We start from the raw sequence: 18913 nt of genomic DNA, 5'->3' as shown, positions 1-18913 counted from the left end.
CATGTTCCAGTTCATTACAATGATGAAACAAACAAGCATAATATAACACAATGTGTGTGTTACGGTATCTGTGTGTGTTGCACCATGTAGCGGTGTCGAAACATCTCCAGCTCTGCTTCATTCCAACAGACAAATCCATCTTCTCTTGACAAAATGCATTCAAATAAACAATAAATATTCCCACTGTGAAGCTTATAAGGCTCCTTTTTTTGTCGAGTTGTCGGGAAATATAAGTATTGTAGAAGCTTTTCTGGTTTCAGACTTACGATGGTGTCAGACAGCCGTGTTTGCTTTGCTGCAAACACAAAGAGAGACGTGTTTAGTTTCCACAGTGATGGTTTATCTACATAATCATATGGATGAACTCCGTCTCACCTTTAGCCCATCTCACGAAAATAATAATAATAATAATAATAATGATCATGAATGCTGCTAAACCCACAGCCACAACGATGTACACCCACCAGTCTGGAAGGAAAAAGAAAGACAATTTGGTGGCAGCTTTCTGTTTTTTGACAAAATTGGTTACTTCAGTCATATATTTAGTCATATAACTTGTTGATGCTGGGTTTTTTTAATAAAAATTACCTCATGTTGTCCATCTGCAGTAACTAGATGGCAATGATCCTCTAGGGAAAGATATTTTCTCCCCAATTATGGTTCAGTTTTAAAGTCGAAAAATGTATTTTTTAACCCCTTTAGATCATATTGTACACCTATTCAAAAAATATATGCAAAAAACATACAAACGTACAAATATATATATATATATATATATATATATATATATATAATATATTCATCCATCCATCCATCAAATTGAACTTGAACTAGCATCAATGGAGGTGAGTGTGGAGCCGTATCGCACTATATTCTGAACCTGTTAGAGGCAATCAAATGTGTAGGAATTAATCTAAATCCCTATCCTAACTGTACATGGCTTAAATATTCCACACCACTAGAAAATATGACAACAGAAGTTCTTGGTAAAATTGTCCAGGAGACGGGCGGCTTTACGATCCTCAGAATCCATCAAACACGCAGCATCTCTTCCATCGGTATGAAGTGAATTCAAAGAGTTCACCGTCTTCTTACCTGTTGTCTCACCTGAGGACTCAGCAGAGCTGAAGGGGAACAGATGGACCTCTCCAGTGAAACCGTCGGTCACTTCACACGTCCAAGACTCCTTTTTCTTGGACGCCTCCCTGAAACGTGACGTGCTGACGGTCACATTGGTCCAGCAGCCAGACTGGAACGTGCTTGTGTCCGTGTTTCCTCCGTCCACGCGTTGACCCTGAAGCAGCCACCTCACTGCGTGGATGCACCTTCCTGGTGTTGCCACGGAGCAGCTGAGCGTGACCTCGTCGGGGCTCCTGTGCTCGGTCACTGGTGAAGATGGAGGCATTGTGAGAGTAGAAGGAGCTTCATCACTGGGAGAAGAATGATGATGCTTCAGCACTGTTCCAACCAGACAGTTTGAAAACATGATGAAGTAAACACTCACTGTTAACCACGGACAGAACAACCTGAGAGTCTTCTTCTTGTCCTGATTCAAACCGTCTGCAAGCATACAGACCAGCATCCTCGTCTGTGACCTTCTTCACAACCAGAGAACAGTTGGCTGTGACACTCAGTCTGTCCCTTTTAGCTTTGGCACGTTCATCAATCTGCCCACGTTTGACCAACACTTCTGTGCGTTTGCTGCTTGAACCACTAAAGACCCACATCGTGCCGTCACAGCTCGGACTGTTGTCTCTGATGACATTTTCACAGGGCAGAGTGATGTCATCCACATCCGTGACCACGAAGAGAAATCGTCGTTGCATGGTTACGGAAGCTGAGAGGACGAGAGAGAAACAAGCAGAAATAACCATCAGGTCTTCAGAGGAGTCAAACGTCCAGACGTTCACTGCTCAAGTAGAAGTAAAGTGTAGAAGTACAGGCTCTGAAAAGTACTCAAAGTAGAAAGTAAAAAGTATCTCTATGATTATTCAATATTCTAACTGAAGTAACGAGCCTGTTTTAAAAGGTGAGGAGTAGAAAGTACAGATGTTTGTTTGAAATGAAGGAAGTAAAAGAAATAAACACTCAAGTAAAGTACAGATACCTGAACATTCTACTCAAGTACAGCAACGATGTACTTGTACTTTGTCATGATGGTCAGAGTTACTGAGGATGGTTTTCCATGTGACAGGTGAGAACATAAGTGTGTGAAATCACTATGTGTCAAACAAACAGCAGACTTGATGGTAACGTGGTCTTACCTGTAATCAGCAGCAGGACAAAGGGAACTAGACTCCGTCTGGATTCAACCATCGTAACTCTCCGTCTCTCTTGTTCTCACTCTTTCAACGTCAACGTCTCGAAGAGAAATAAAATACCTTCCTGTGATGAATGTGACTTCCTCTAAGTGACGTTCTTTCTTCCTCTCACGTTTCTTTACCAAGAACAAGGTACACACTTCTGCTTTCCTTCTTTGTTCCACGAATCAGTCAGAAATTAAAATTGAAATTCAAAGTTTAGCCCGTTTAAGTCCTCCAATATTTTTTTATAACTCCAAGCAAATGAAATGATCAAATTATTGCATATGAAACAATTATAGGTGATATAAAATATGATTTGCATATATATGAAACAATAAATACAATTTATATAAATATGTATATAAACTGGGAACACTGACACATTTTATTTATGTATTTTTTTTATTGAGACAGAACTTGATATTAAAAATACATACAAAACAACACAAACAACAATGTAATAAACTCAATAACGAGCATCAGATCTTCAGTCCCTGACAGCAAGTTTACAGAAGAAAATGTACCATAAATGATACACATTATCTCATTTATCCAAGAAACCATGAACATAAATGTGAGGTCCTTCCATGTTAACCAACTACACCCCCTTAGGGAAGGAGATGCTTATTACATGGTCAGAAGAAGTCATAGGAAACTTAAAGTACGAACTCAAACAAAATTATAGCACTACAAATATCCAGCTGATGCAGCAAGTGTTTAAATATGAGAGCATTATGCTTACATAAATATAAATAAATATAAAATGCTCTTTTGCTAAATGGCCCGATACGCGTCGGTCTCACAGTATGGGTGAATTCTTGTGAAAAGGCTGTAACCACGCCGTGGACTCCTATTTGCGTGGTTTGGCGACGGTGGCGTAGAGGCCGCTGAGGTCATCCGACGCTCCAGCACCAGAAGAGGAGGAAGTGTTCACAGTGCTGTAGGTCACCACGTCACCTTCATCCACGTCTCCACCTTCATCCACGTCTCCACCTTCATCCCGGACCTGGGAAATGAGAACCAGCAGGACACAGTTATACAACAGACCTGATCGTGATCATGGCAAAGGGATCACCTGCTTCACATCAGCAGGGTTTGCCTTGTCATTGTTCTTCATTCACTATTCACTGTCAGTGTGACCAATCAGACAGCTCACCTGGACTTTAGTCCCGGTCTTGTTGGTGTGGCTGATCGAGGCGTAGAAAACACCGTCCTCAGGATCGGCCTGCACAGAGAAGACAACATGGTGGCTGCTCAGTAACATGTGGGCGTTCTAGTCTAGTTGCAATCTTTGACTTCTCTTTTTCTGTGTGCACAGGAAAAAAACAACGTGTTTCTCATGCTTCATTTTAGAGAACAAAAGTAAATAACAGTCGTGGGTGTGACCTCACCAGCTCCTGACTGGTTTCTGCATCAGCCTGATGATGATGGTTTAAGCTGAGTCCCTGGAAAATACAGTCTAGTTACAGTTTTATATTCAATCCATAACCGATCAGTGGTATTGGAGGGTCAAACAAACACTAAGCGTGCGATTGTTAAGGTTTAGAACTCACATTGCTCTCATCCATCTTTGTTTTGTTCCCTGAAGAAATAAAGAGAGACGACTTTAGCTTCCACATTAAACATCTGATTTCAAAACGCCTTGTAACACTTTCTCACCTCTAGTTTTCTTCCATCTGATGACTGCTACAGCGATTATTACGAGTGCTGCTAAGACCACAGACACAATGACCAACACCAGCCAATGACCAACACCTGGATGGAGAATAAAAACATGAACAACATGTTGGTTGCAGTGTTTCTGTTCTGTTTAAAATCAGAGATAAAATATGGTGCATCTCCGGAACAGAAGGTCGTAGAGAGCTCAAACTGAAACTGACACCGACCAAGTGTTGCTGATCCTTTCTTGATAATAACTTAACTGGCTGAACTGACTTTTGACACGTAAAAGTGGGCGGGTCCAAAGTAATTATTTTGGGTGGCCGCGTGCCTTAAATGCACCGGCTTTGCTCCACAGACTCTCAGGCAATTGATGGCGATTTTCTTAATTCTCAGTCTGTTTTTGTGGATTTGGAGCTAGTCCTGGTTAGAGGTTGTGTAATAGTGCTACTTGTTACCCGGAGAGGTTTGAGAGGAGATATACGTTTCTGAAAAGTTGTGTTTCTCAGAAAAAAACCTGTGGAGCTAACATTAGCACCTTGTTAATGTTAGCACATCATTAACTACAGTTAGCACTTCTACGCTACGCTAACTACAGAAGGTATAATGGGTGTTTATACCTGCTGCTATTCGCTGGGAGACAGAGAGAGAAAGAAATGTACGATGTTGAGTCTACCTGGTTTGGTTGGAGTGTCATTCTTTGCAGACGATGTGTTGTTTTTCTCCTCTGATGTGCTTTCTATTGCTTTTGTTGAAAACAATATGAAATACCAAACATATGGTGATGAATTACCTTGTGTTTACCGTCTGTATGGACTGCATGAAAAACAACAATGTAATGTTAAAACTTCAATATAAAGCCAAATGTACCTGTTTTTGAGGGGGGGCCAACATTAAACAGCAGCATTTTCCCACTCCTTCTGTCCGTCACGTTACACCTCAGACCCTCGATCTTTGACTGAGTTGAAAATCCCACCCTGGCTGAACAGGAACTTGGAAAAACCTCCACATGAGTGTTGTTACCACCATACAGCCACTCCACTGTGTGACTGCAAACATCATATGTGGACACCGAGCAGAAGAAGAAGACTGTACCATTCACTGTGTCTTCAGTGACTGGTGAAGATGGAGACAACAAGAGTTAAATTAACTTCATCACCATAATCATAAGAGTTGTATTGTTTCTGTATATTGTTAAAGAAAGGCAGTTTGATGTAAATACTCACTGGTGACAACAGACAGAATTACAACAGCACCTTCCCCTTGTTCTTGTCCTGATCTGTACTGTTTGCAGGTGTATGGACCAGCATCCTCTACTGTGACATTTCTTATAACCAGAGAACAGTTTGCTGCCACGCTCAGTCTGTCAGATGTAGCTTTGGAGATCCGATTTTTATTAATCTGCCCGAGTGTAATCAGCTCTGCTACCCTATTTCCCGAATAACGACTGGATATCCAAGAAGTAGCGTCACATCTGTCCTGATCGTCTATCACATTGTAACAAGGCAAAGTGACTTCATCTCCAGCTCTGGTGGTGACGGAGGAGGACTGTCCAGTTACTGCTGTGGAAGATGAGAGATACTTATAAAAAATGACCTTTGATAAGAATATGGATTTTACGTTTATACTTATGTGTGAGGACGATAATAAAAAAAATAGCAAATGTCCCAACAAGAATCCACTTTACACACGTTCAAAACACATCAATGTTAGTAACTCAAATAATATTAGCCTCTTTTTGTCGTGTGTGTGTTTTGTTCATCGTTACCTGCAAACTGAAGCAGCAGAATCACAAACAAAGTCATTTGAATCCGTCTGAATTCAACCATCGTAACTCTCCGTCTCTCTCCTCTTCTCTTCGCCTAACTGTCTACATTTCAGACCTAGTTCTTCTTTAAGACGCCGTTTACTTCCTGTTGCTGGTGGTCATAAGTGTCACTTCCTTATTGTGACATGAATCTTGTTTTCCATTCATTTAGACAGATCAGCTTCTCTGAATCTATTGGTGATGTCTAAACAGCCCAGAAGACCAGATGTGTTTGAGTTTAGAGATGAAGAGACGCTTCAGGTCAAAATGGAAACTTCTCTCACACCAGGATGCTAAATGTTGAGTTGTTGGAGTCGACAGTGAACGTCTCGTATCACCAAAACTACAACACAGTGTCTTTCTTTTGTGGTGTTTTGGAGTCAAATATTCGTCCATATTAACAAACTGTATTCATGCATTGTCTTTGGACAGTGTTTTTATTTGAACAACTAATTGTCAATGCAAGAGAACGTTCAGGAGACCGGGCTGAGGTAAGAGCTGCTGAGACGTTTTAGCAGTAAAGGAAAAAGACGGGCGGCTTCATGATCCTCAGAATCCATCAAACACGCAGCATCTCTTCCATCGGTATGAAGTGAATTCAAAGAGTTCACCGTCTTCTTACCTGTTGTCTCACCTGAGGACTCAGCAGAGCTGAAGGGGAACAGATGGACCTCTCTAGTGAAACCGTCGGTCACTTCACACGTCCAAGACTCCTTTTTCTTGGACGCGTCCCTGAAACGTGACGTGCTGACGGTCACATTGGTCCAGCAGCCAGACTGGAACGTGCTTGTGTCCGTGTTTCCTCCGTCCACGCGTTGACCCTGAAGCAGCCACCTCACTGCATGGATGCACCTTCCTGATGTGGCCACGGAGCAGCTGAGCATCACCTCGTCGGGGCTCCTGTGCTCGGTCACTGGTGAAGATGGAGGCATTGTGAGAGTAGAAGGAGCTTCATCACTGGGAGAAGAATGATGATGCTTCAGCACTGTTCCAACCAGACAGTTTGAAAACATGATGAAGTAAATACTCACTGTTAACCACAGACAGAACAACCTGAGAGTCTTCTAGTTGTCCTGATTCAGACCGTCTGCAAGTATACAGACCAGCATCCTCGTCTGTGACCTTCTTCACAACCAGAGAACAGTTGGCTGTGACACTCAGTCTGTCCCTTTTAGCTTTGGCACCTTCATCAATCTGCCCACGTCTGACCAGCACTTCTACGCGTTTGATGCTTGAATCACTAAAGAGCCACATCGTGCCGTCACAGCTCGGGCTGTTGTCTCTGATCACATTTTCACAGGGCAGAGTGATGTCATCCACATCCGTGACCACGAAGAGGAAGAGGGATTGTTGTCTCGTGGTTACGGAAGCTGAGAGGACGAGAGAGAAACAAGCAGAAATAACCATCAGGTCTTCAGAGGAGTCAAACGTCCAGACGTTCACTGCTCAAGTAGAAGTAAAGTGTAAAAGTACAGGCTCTGAAAAGTACTCAAAGTAGAAAGTAAAATGTATCTCTATGATTATTCAATATTCTAACTGAAGTAACGAGCCTGTTTTAAAAGGTGAGGAGTAGAAAGTACAGATGTTTGTTTGAAATGAAGGAAGTAAAAGAAATAAACACTCAAGTAAAGTACAGATACCTGAACATTCTACTCAAGTACAGCAACGATGTACTTGTACTTTGTCATGATGGTCAGAGTTACTGAGGATGGTTTTCCATGTGACAGGTGAGAACATTAGTGTGTGAAATCACTATGTTTCAAACAAACAGCAGACTTGATGGTAACGTGGTCTTACCTGTAATCAGCAGCAGGACAAAGGGAACTAGAATCCGTCTGGATTCAACCATCGTAACTCTCCGTCTCTCTTGTTCTCACACTTTCAACGTCAACGTCTCGAAGAGAAATAAAATACCTTCCTGTGATGAATGTGACTTCCTCTAAGTGACGTTCTTTCTTCCTCTCACGTTTCTTTACCAAGAACAAGGTACACACTTCTGCTTTCCTTCTTTGTTCCACGAATCAGTCAGAAATTAAAATTGAAATTCAAAGTTTAGCCCGTTTAAGTCCTCCAATATGTTTTTATAACTCCAAGCAAATTAAATCATCAGATTATTGCATATGAAACAATTATAGGTGATATAAAATATGATTTGCATATATATGAAACAATAAATACAATTTATATAAATATGTTTATAAACTGGGAACACTGACACATTTTATTTATGTATTTTTTTTATTGAGACAGAACTTGATATTAAAAATACATACAAAACAACACAAACAACGATGTAATGAAAACTCAATAACGAGCACCAGATCTTCAGTCCCTGACAGCAAGTTTACAGAAGAAAATGTACCATAAATAATACACATTATCTCATTTATCCAAGAAACCATGAATATAAATATGAGGTCCTTCCATGTTAACCAACTACACCCCCTTAGGGGAGGAGATGCTTATTACATGGTCAGAAGAAGTCATTAGGAAACTAAAAGTACGAACTCAAACAAAATTATAGCACTACAAATATCAAGCTGATGCAGCAAGTGTTTAAATATGAGAGCATTATGCTTACATAAATATAAATAAATATAAAATGCTCTTTTGCTAAATGGCCCGATACGCGTCGGTCTCACAGTATGGGTGAATTCTTGTGAAAAGGCTGTAACCACGCCGTGGACTCCTATTTGCGTGGTTTGGCGACGGTGGCGTAGAGGCCGCTAAGGTCAGCGGACGCTCCGGCACCAGAAGAGGAGGAAGTGTTCACAGTGCTGTAGGTCACCACGTCACCTTCATCCACGTCTCCACCTTCATCCCGGACCTGGGAAACCAGAACCAGCAGCACACAGTTATACAACAGGCCAGATCGTGATCATGGCAAAGGGAACACCTGCTTCACATCAGCAGGGTTTGCCTTGTCATTGTTCTTCATTCACTAATCACTGTCAGTGTGACCAATCAGACACTGCTGTGGAAGATGAGAGATACTTATAAAAAATGACCTTTGATAAGAATATGGATTTTACGTTCATACTGAGGACGATAATAAAAAAATAGCAAATGTCCTGATAATAATCCACTTCACACACGTTCAAAACACATCAATGTTAGTAACTCAAATAATATTAGCCTCTTTTTGTCGTGTGTGTGTTTTGTTCATCGTTACCTGCAAACTGAAGCAGCAGAATCACAAACAAAGTCATTTGAATCCGTCTGAATTCAACCATCGTAACTCTCCGTCTCTCTCCTCTTCTCTTCACCTAACTGTCTACATTTCAGACCTAGTTCTTCTTTAAGACGCCGTTTACTTCCTGTTGCTGGTGGTCACATTGTCTTTCTTTTGTGGTGTTTTGGAGTCAAATATTCGTCCATATTAACAAACTGTATTCATGCATTGTCTTTGGACAGTGTTTTTATTTGAACAACTAATTGTCAATGCAAGAGAACGAAAATTACAACCCGACCCGACCTGGCCCGTGGCTTTTAAAGCCTGGACCCGATGTAACCCGACACATCAACATGGATTATCTGCCCGAACCCGTCAGGTCTGCTCCCGCCCCTCTCCATGATGCACGTTACACGCAGCAGCCAGACTTTCTTTACGGTGAACAGCAGCGATGATTAATACATTTTTTTTTTCACTGAGCGGAAAAAATTAAGCCTGAGGTCCGACCCAACCAAGTAATTTGCTTATATTTTAGACCCAAACCCGGCCCGAACCCACGGGTCCCGTCGGGTTTGTCGGGCCCACCCGACCCGTTGAGAACTCTACATTTTTACACCCCCAGTGTGTAAAGACCTAAAACAAAATGTGAGTGCAGTATACATAAGTATAGTGAAGCATTTTGTTGTTTAAAATGCATGTTGTTATTGAATAGGAGATGCCCAAGAGATGACCCCTGTGGAACTCCAGGCAATTGATCTGCAAGTTTTTTAATTAATACACTTCTGAAAAGATCTCTTATATTATATTATCAGCTACAACAAAGAGAGGACAGTTAAGAGCTTATTAATGTTTTTATTTGTCAAAATTTAGAAAATATATTTTACTCTCTGCAAACATGTTAATGAAATGAACCATAAATGAAAGTTACTTCTTTACAAATAATGGTTATGCAGGAGCAAATCTACCAACATGAAGAATCATAATAAATGGTTTAAAGGACTTTTTATCTGCAGTTTGAAAAACATTCTGTCACTCAAAATGATCTCACAACAGTGGACTCCTTTTTCTGGTGAGTTGCTGTTGAAGTTGTTGATCAGTGGAGTCTGACGGAAGCAGTTTCTCCAACATTTTCATAGGTCACCGTACCTTCATCTTCTTCACAACGCACCTGCGAAAAACAGCACACTTGAGATTCTTTGTGTTGAACTTAAATCCAAAACAATACATTCAGTACTGTTTACTGTATTTAAACACAAGTGTTTGATTATTACGATTTAAAACTCACAGCATTGTCCTCCATCTGTGTTTTGCTCCCTGAACAGACAAAAAAGAAAAAAGAGGCAACTTTAGTTTCCACAGTGTAAATCCAGGTTCATCAAATCTTCTAGTTTATAAAAGTGTCATCTGTGGCTGTTCTCACCTTTAGTTCTCGTCCAGATGTTGACCACCACGACGCTTATTATGAGTGCTGCTAAACCCAAAGACACAATGATGGATCTAGCCAAGCCTGCAGAGAAGGAAAAGAGCAAAACAAAAATTGGATGCAGATTTCCCCCCAATGCGACCATCGGCCATGGCCATGTGACGGTTGGACATTCAGACTTCAACAGAAAGAGAGAGGACATTTTGAGTCGCTACCTATGACATTGCTTCTTGTAGTTGGTAATATAGCTGTTGGTGATGTTCCTACGCACTCGCCTGGGGAAAAAATGACAAAATGTGAACAAACTGTGTGGCGTTTCCCGTCCGCACTGGACGATTGCTTGTGAGGTGGGTCAGGCTGAAGTAACTCACGTGGTTTCTCGCCTGACGACTGAGGCCTGAAGGGAAACAGCTGCACTTTTCCAGTGCGAACATCTGTGAATTTGCACCTGAACAACTCGTGGTACTTTGACATCCATCTCCACTTCATTCTGCTCGGAAACTTCACAGCAACCGAGCACTCGGAGTGTGACGTCTCCGTGGCTACGTCCACACCTTCAACCTGGTACAGCATCTCCACCATGATTGGACACCACTCGTATGTCGACACAGAGCAGTTTAATGTCACCTTATCGGTGTCCTCATGTTCGGTCACTGGCCAAGACGGAGATATTGTGAGAGAAAGACACAGAAAAAATGAACTTCATCGCTGTAATCATGGTTATTGTAATGTTTTGGTATATTGTTCTTAACACTCACTGTTGATAACAGACAGGTAGGCATGAGTGTCTGGACCATGTTGCTGTTCTGATCTGTCCTGTCTGCAGGTGTAACGACCAACATCTGCAGCCGTGACCTTCTTTATAACCAGAAAGCAGTTCTGTGTGACACCCAGACTGTCCGGTCCGTAGTCTTTGCTGATCTGTCCACGGTCCACCAGCAGTTCTGAAAACGTGCTTCCTGGACTGGTGTAGATCCAGTATGTACCTTTGCATTTCTCCTGACCGTCAGCCACATTTTCACAAGGCAAAGTGACTTCATCTCCACCTCGGACGACGAGGCTGGGGGAATATTGTTCACTTGGTCCCTCGCCGGAGGACTGAGGGCTGAAGGGAAACTGATGCACCTCAAAAGTGTAACCATCGGTCACTTCGCATTTTAATGACTCGGGGTACTTTGACTTCCCAAAGGAGGAGGCAGGAAATGTCACAGTAGTCGAGCAACCAGGCAGCGATGTCCTCTCAGCCTCATCTTGACCTGCATACGTCCACTTCACGGCGTGTCCACACCCTTCATGTGTCGACACAGAGCAGGTCAGCATCACCTGCTCACCGTCTTCACGATCACTCACTGACAAAGAACGTCAAGATAAAACCACTTCATCCATCATCGTCATGTTACAGTATACTACCATGATGTCTGATCGGAACATCTCATGATGTAAATACTCACTGTCAACGAGAGCAAGCTTGACCTGAGTGTCTTCACCATGCTGTTGTTCTGATTGGAACCGTCGACAGAGGTAAAGACCGACATCCTCACGTGTGGCGTTCTTTATAACCAAAGAACATTCCTCTGAAATCCTCAGTCGGTCGGATTTAGCTTTGGCAGCTTCAGTAAATTGGCCATAACTAACCAGTTCTATGGAGTCTTTTCTTCCTGAACCACTGAAGATCCACGAAGTACCTTCACAGTTATGCCGATCATCCACCACATGTTGACAAGACAAAGAGACGTCACCTCCTGCTCTGACAGTGAAGGAGAGGAACTGTCCAGCTGTGAAGGAGAGACATGAAAAACACGTAATATGAACGTGGCTTTGTTTCAAGTTGGTTGCACTTCCTTTGTTAAGTTTGAAAGGAATAATAAAGCTTTCAGTTTTGGTTCAGAGTTCCTGTTGTTGCCTAGGTTTTAAATGTGTCTGTGGTTTTTCTCACCACCGTAAGGCTGAAATCCTTGTTCCTGGTGATGTTGGGAAAATTCATTGACTCTGAAAAACATGAGCGTGTTCTAGTTCTGCTATGTGTAAAGTGTCCCGAGATATATTTTGTTGTGATATGACACTATGAATACAATTGAAGTTGAAAGACAATTACCTGTAATCTGAAGCAGCAGGGTTAGAAATAAAGACCTTTTAATCCATCCGGATTCAACCATGTTGTGTCTCTGAACTGATGTGTTATAGGGAAATGAAGAATCTACTCACGTGACGTGTCACTTCCTCATTCTGACCCATGTAGAAACAAAGATCAATGCATCGAAGGCTTACGATTCAGATTGTGAGATTAATTCATGAATATCTAACGATTGGTTCCTAACGATTAATAATGGGTGATAGTCATTAAATTGAACTCTGTAATTTCCTGTTGACCAGCAGGTGGTGTCCTGATTCTGATCACGTGCAGGTATTAATATAAATATAATTTAATATATATAAATATATCAAATATAAATAGTCCATAAACCCCCAAAATGTTACGGTGCCCCGTGTGAGGCAGATTTAAATAATTTAAATCAATAGATGAACAAACCTTAGAGGAATTTACGCCAAAATGTCTGAATACATGCAAAGCACAGGTAGAAAGTCAAATATAACTAGTGTTTTAGTCTTGGTTTGGTCCCGTTTTTAACAAATCCTGTGACCTGTGAGAAAGGACAACTTAAAGATTAGCACACTATTGACAGAGAACAAAGTTGAACTCTCATGTACAGATTTTTCTATGAGTATCTTTGCCTCTAATTTAATGTTAGATCATTCAAGGTGAACTATGAATACGATCCAGTAAAGTATATCATTGACCAGGGTTTACAATTACATCTGAGGCTGTTTGAGTGTAGATACTTGGCCATAAGTTCTCTCCGTAGTTTCTATCAGATCTGTATAGAGCAGCATATAATATTGTGTTGTATTAAATTAATTTGATTACCTTTTGCTAGATTACTGTATTCACTTCTTATGTAACAGTCAATAGTTGCAGAGGATAATTGTGAATAGTCCTGCTGAAGCACTTCAGGGGTGAGCAGATAATACAGTCAACCACATTATTGTTGATTAATCAATGAAGTCATGCAGGCGTTACCTTTGCTCCACATGATTTCATTGTTACCAGATCGGCCTTCTATCTGCAACCACAGAAAGCAGCAGATAAGTATCAGTATTTGCCTATTAGTCCGGCTTTAATTTTTGTTTGTTCCAGAGTGCTGCATTAATAAAAACCATACTATCTCCTTCTTGCTTGAAGCAAGACCAATTCATCAGCCTAAACTCCTAAAAATCAATTTACTGGTTTGGTCTATCAGCACAAAAATAAATTCCAATGGAAAAGTCAATTCTGATACTTTTTACAAAAGAAAAAAGGACTTTACATTAAACTGCCAAGTTTTCCACCGATATCGCTAACTTAAGCTAACATCACTAGCATTTATGACGGAACGTAATCCACACATTTAATGTCACATTCAAAATGAGGGCTGCACTTTGTAAAACTATGCTGGAAATCTGAAGTTCTCACCTTTTGTAAGTAAAAAAAATGAATGATAATAGGAACATGGCAAAAAGGAGGGAGGGGTCGTAAATATGTATTGAATATTTGACATTATATTAATGACGGCCTGCCATAATTAATCAAAATATATGAGCACATTCAGTATAAGAATAATTAGATAGCTTGTAGATGAAGATTTGATCTAACCATTTGGCATGGCGTGACGTGTTTGACTTAATTTGACAACTTGGCACATCCTGCGATGTCAATATTGTACATGCACAAATCAGAATTTAGCCCCTGAAACAAAATATCAACTCAAATTCAGGAAAACAGTCCGTGTGGAGTGCAAGAGAGGTAAATGATGACTAACTGATAACCGACTGCTCCTGAGATAGATGGGTAGCTTGACCAGCCCGTTGTCTGGTTTGAGCTACAATAACTTTCAAATGCAAACGTGACCTTAAGATAACTAGTTAATGTTCTGGAGCAACAAAAGCAGAAAGGTCTTCTTTTTTTTGTAAAGCCGTCGTTCAAAGGTTTCTAGTGCACAGGCCTCAGAAATAACAGACTGGGTCAGAAGTTGAAACATTAACTTCCTTGTCCATTCAACCTCTGTACACACTTGCACTCTCAGTCACTCTCCACATTAATATATTATGCCACTTGAGATAACGCAATCTTATAAAACTGATAGCCCTGCCGTTTTGCTGGCCAGTCACCTTTGCTGGCGCTCACAGAGCCAAAGGCAGCAGGACAGGAATCGTGTTTTGCCAGTACAACAGCAAGCTTGTAGAGTCATGGGGATATTAGATCCGTTTCTCCAGTCCTCCAGCTCCTTCTCCCTGTTGGTGGCTCTGGTGGTGCTGCTGCTCGTCTACCTCATCTTCTCCTCAAGCTCCAGCTCCCAGGAGGACAAGAAGGGGCCACCGGGACCAAAACCACTTCCCCTACTCGGGAACCTGCTGCAGCTTGACCTCAAAAGACCCTACGACACATTTCTGAAGGTAAGGCGCTGCTGTAGGTGTAGGGCTCTTTGTTGTTTCTGCCTCTCGGGCTGCTCTCTCTTTTCTTTCTCCTGTGTGTGTGTCTTATATCGGACAATATTGTGACATTATGCCGTTGTTCTTAGATTTCCAAGAAATATGGATCAGTGTACACCTTCTATATGGGACCCCAAAAAGTGGTGGTCCTGGCTGGATACAAGACAGTGAAGGAGGCACTCGTCAATCACGCTGAGGAGTTTGGAGAACGGGATCCGATGCCTATTGTGAGAGAACAAAATAACGGACACGGTAAAGAGAGGCAAAACAATTAGCTTCGGGCCAAATACCTTTCACAGCCTTTGCCCATTTTTAACATATTGAACTGAACTACTACATGTCAGGTGTTTTGTGGGCCAACGGTGATTCATGGAAAGAGATGAGGCGCTTTGCCCTGACGAACCTGAGAGACTTTGGGATGGGCAAGAGGGCAGCTGAGGACAAAATCATTGAGGAATGTGATCACCTCATCGAAGTGTTTCAGAAATTTAAAGGTAAATGTCTTATCACAACTTGCTGCATGATGAGCAAACATTTCCTCAGTCCTCGTGGTTTGGATTGTTTCCCTCTCTCCTTTGTTGCAGGACAACCTTTTGATACGACCCAACCGATAAACTACGCAGTCTCCAATATCATCTGCTCCATAGTGTACGGCAGCAGATTTGAATATACTGATCCAGAGTTCACATTGCTGGTTGATCGAACAAACAAAAACATTCAACTTGTGGGCACGCCGTCAATACAGGTGCCATTTCATATGTTAATGAAGCATAGACTTTTAGCATACATTGTATTCATAATACAACTGGACTAAATTAAATAATGTAAGAAATAATGTAATGTGTGTTAATTAATTGTATTTTTCCCAACAGTTGTTTAACCTGTTCCCATGGATCGGTAAGTTGGTTGCTAACCGGCAGGAAAGCCTGGAGTTGAGTGGCGCCTCCAAGAAGAAGAACTTAAATCTGTTCAGTCAATTGAAGGAGACCCTCAATCCACAGATGTGCAGAGGCTTTGTGGATGCCTTCCTGGTCCGAAAGCAAAATCTGGAGGTTGGAAATATGACAATGAACGCAACCCACTAGCACCATCACTACTACTGCCTAGAATAACAAAAGCCAGAAAATCCTTCAGTGACTCTCGTTGGGTCATTCAAAGTAATGCAACATTAAAGTTTCGGATGAGATTTGTTTAAATAACTGCTCTGATTCCTCTTTACCTGCAGGAATCAGGGGTTACCAACAGTCACTTCCACGATAACAACCTCATGCACACAGTTATTAATCTCTTTAATGCTGGCACTGACACAACGGCAACGACACTGAGATGGGGACTTCTGTACATGGCCAAGAATCCAAAAATACAAGGTAAGAAGCCTAAGAGCCCCTAAATCTTCAAACAAGAACAAACCAACTCAAATGGCATGAAAACAAGAACGTTTTCACCTTCTAGACCAGGTCCAGGAGGAGCTGAGCAGGGTGATAGGAAGACGTCAGGTGCAGGTGGAGGACAGGAAGAACCTGCCGTTCACCGACGCCGTCATCCATGAGACACAGAGGATGGCCAACATTGTCCCCATGGCGCTTCCTCACAAAACGAGCCAAGACATCACCTTCCAGGGTCACTTCATAAAGAAGGTGAGACCCCATCGGGTCACACCACCGGCTGTAGAGGACCCAAGCTCAAGAATTCATTATGCAGTCAAAAAGCATTGAGAAATAAATAAATATATTTAATGTAAAGTAACGTTACCCACTAAAGTTTGGTCGCAGGATCAGTTATATTTATTTGCTCGGCATCGCCTGGAATGGATGCGCCGGAGAGGAGGCGGGGCTTAACTCAGTGTAGACGCCGACAATGTTTCATAGATCAAGGCCGACATAACCACTAGTACTGCTTCGTACATGTTGTGGAAGTCCCAGATAGGCCGGGAAACAACCAAACTAAGATAAGCAAATAACTTGAAATGTTTCCATGACAGCATCGGGCTCGCTCTGAGCTAGGCTACGCTAACACGGTAGCTGCTCCGTAAACACTTAAAATAACATCGTCTCGGCTTGAATACGACAGCAACCTTGTTGATGTACTGACAGTCTTTGGTTTTTACTTGTAGTTTGGTTAGGTCTTTGTATGAAACGTAAGATACCGTCATAGAGCTCTGGAAGACTCGGGCAAATACAAACTTTTCCTCATTTGCGCCACGTTATTTACATCATTTGTGCCACCCGAGGCCTCCATGTGCAAATTTGTGTCTTTGCATCGACTCTACATGCGATTTCAATTCAATGCAAATTCAACGATTGAGAACGTTGCAGTTGCTTTTTGTACTGGATGAACTGTTTCTCTGTGTTGTGAAAAGGAAACTCTGCAGTGACTTTTCTGTCCACAGGGGACCACAGTGTATCCTCTCCTGACTTCTGTCCTGTACGATGAGAGCGAATGGGAGAAACCATACAGCTTCCATCCTGCTCATTTCCTGGACCGAGATGGAAAGTTTGTCAAGCGGGATGCCTTCATGCCTTTCTCTGCCGGTGGGTGAACGTAGCAGTCACTTCTTCACGCTCACTCACCTGCAGATGAGGTGAGGTTAACCTTTTGTTTGCTCTCTCTCTCTCTCTCAGGTCGTAGAGCTTGTCTCGGAGAGAGCCTGGCCAGGATGGAGCTCTTCCTCTTCTTCGTCACCATCCTGCAGCGCTTTCGCTTCACTCCTCCTCCTGGAGTTTCTGAGGACCAACTGGATCTAACCCCACGTGTGGGCTTCACCCTCAACCCTACACCTCATACACTGTGTGCTGTTCCCTGTGAGTGATCAGGAGGAGCTGTGTGGTTTAATGCAAATGTTGTAATTAGCTAAATATTCCCTGTTGTCAGATTGCACGATGTTTGGACTGGGTGTCGTTCGCAGACAGACGCAGATTCAGATACCTTGAATTTGATATCGATACCACAACAAAACACTTTTATCGATACTTTTGATTGATAACTTCATAGCCTTATTAGTAGATGTTTAAAAATGTTTCTTCAAGTTACAGCTCATTCCTCTACTATGTAAAATTGTTCATGTAAATATTCTGTTTTCTTTAAAAATTATTTGAATCATGTAAACAGTGTCATTGTGAATGTTGTAAACCGACATCATGAGAAATTAATTAAACGCTCATTCTACAAACCCACCAAATTTTGTTCTCAAATATATTCATCAGCACTTGCCAGGTTGCTGACTTTGACACGCTCATGTGCCAGCGATGGAAATCCTTCATGAGCCAACGACTGTCTGCCGGCGGAGAACAATCATCTTGAAACTATAACACAACTGGCTTTCTTGTCAATTAAGCTGTGACAGTAAACATTTTATATTTTTATGGACACAATAAATCAAGAGCTCATGACCTTTGGTGCAGCAAAACTCCTTCAGTTCTTCAATAGAACACATTAAACCCAAAGGTGCTTACTTCATCCCAACTGCTTCAAACTCAAGGCTGCAAATCCTCCTGGTACAACCATAAGTTTATATGAGTCAACCTGTTTTATCAGCAAAATGTGTTTTCAAAGCAAGAAGAAACTTTAAGAATGTGGGTTAAATATGATATAAATCCTGTCTTGTATCAGCTTGACTTGACTCATTAACCATCTTAAAGTACTTCCAGTTTCTTCAACATAACTAAAACAAAGGTATTGTGCAACAAGTTCAGAACATTTGGAAACGTTGCAGATACATTCACCAAGACATTTAGACTCCAGGTGAGGAAGCACTAATAACACAACAGGGAGCGGGACGTTGACATGTTTTACGATTAGTTGTGTCATCCCTCTTAAACAAAACACCCACAAAGCTGAAGGCTCTGGAAGGAAACTTATTTTGTCCTTGTGTTGCTTAAAGACGACTGACTCCGAGAATAGGAGCTAAAAAGTCCCTAAAACTTAAAAAAAGAAGATATGAACAAAATACATGTAGGAACTAAGTTTTTATTAAAATAAGATAAACTAGTAAAAACACAGTGCAAACTGAGGTATGCCACAAG

The 18913-nt window shown here is 41.7% G+C and overlaps 3 protein-coding genes across 14 annotated transcripts in view; 1 reads left to right on the top strand and 2 right to left on the bottom strand.

The window, feature by feature from the left end:
- The window catches only part of LOC311026514 (uncharacterized protein), a 9089-nt gene extending 1354 nt beyond the window's left edge, over positions 1-7735 (bottom strand). Inside the window, exons 1-11 of one of the 12 annotated variants that reach the window (XM_084030117.1) lie at positions 7567-7735; positions 6801-7139; positions 6392-6682; positions 5189-5521; positions 4833-5078; positions 4639-4707; positions 3963-4058; positions 3857-3885; positions 3695-3748; positions 3460-3528; positions 3148-3309 (exon numbers count right to left, since the gene is read on the bottom strand). In XM_084030117.1, the coding sequence (XP_083886243.1) occupies positions 3154-3309; positions 3460-3528; positions 3695-3748; positions 3857-3885; positions 3963-4058; positions 4639-4707; positions 4833-5078; positions 5189-5521; positions 6392-6682; positions 6801-7139; positions 7567-7618 (1734 nt within the window). In that variant the 5' untranslated portion in view covers positions 7619-7735 and the 3' untranslated portion in view covers positions 3148-3153. Of the gene's footprint in view, positions 1-266; positions 296-375; positions 469-1095; positions 1387-1504; positions 1838-3147; positions 3310-3459; positions 3529-3694; positions 3749-3856; positions 3886-3962; positions 4059-4638; positions 4708-4832; positions 5079-5188; positions 5525-6391; positions 6683-6800; positions 7140-7566 lie in introns of those variants that run through there. The other 11 variants (XM_084030118.1, XM_084030119.1, XM_084030115.1 and 8 more) reach the window with 11 other exon arrangements.
- A 2056-nt stretch (positions 7736-9791) lies between these two features.
- Positions 9792-12353, bottom strand: LOC311026982 (uncharacterized protein). The gene is made up of 8 exons (XM_084030713.1): positions 12301-12353; positions 11816-12139; positions 11123-11713; positions 10736-11017; positions 10580-10639; positions 10362-10448; positions 10227-10255; positions 9792-10109 (listed from the first exon to the last, which is right to left on the bottom strand). Coding segments are annotated over exons 2-8 (1125 nt in total). The 5' UTR covers positions 11817-12139; positions 12301-12353; the 3' UTR covers positions 9792-10034.
- Positions 12354-14535: 2182 nt separating this feature from the next.
- On the top strand, positions 14536-18058 carry LOC311027049 (cytochrome P450 2K1-like). Its single transcript, XM_084030823.1, has 9 exons — positions 14536-14855; positions 14981-15143; positions 15236-15385; positions 15476-15636; positions 15764-15943; positions 16117-16258; positions 16344-16528; positions 17281-17422; positions 17513-18058. Exons 1-9 carry the CDS (start codon positions 14649-14651, stop codon positions 17698-17700), a joined length of 1518 nt encoding a protein of 505 aa, XP_083886949.1. The 5' UTR covers positions 14536-14648; the 3' UTR covers positions 17701-18058.
- The last annotated feature ends 855 nt before the right edge of the window (positions 18059-18913 follow it).

This window comes from Eutrigla gurnardus, assembly GCF_963514095.1.
Source record: "Eutrigla gurnardus genome assembly, chromosome: 16".
NCBI lineage: Eukaryota > Metazoa > Chordata > Actinopteri > Perciformes > Triglidae > Eutrigla > Eutrigla gurnardus.
Note: the sequence above shows the minus strand (reverse complement) of the source record. Positions and strands in the feature narration are given on the sequence as shown.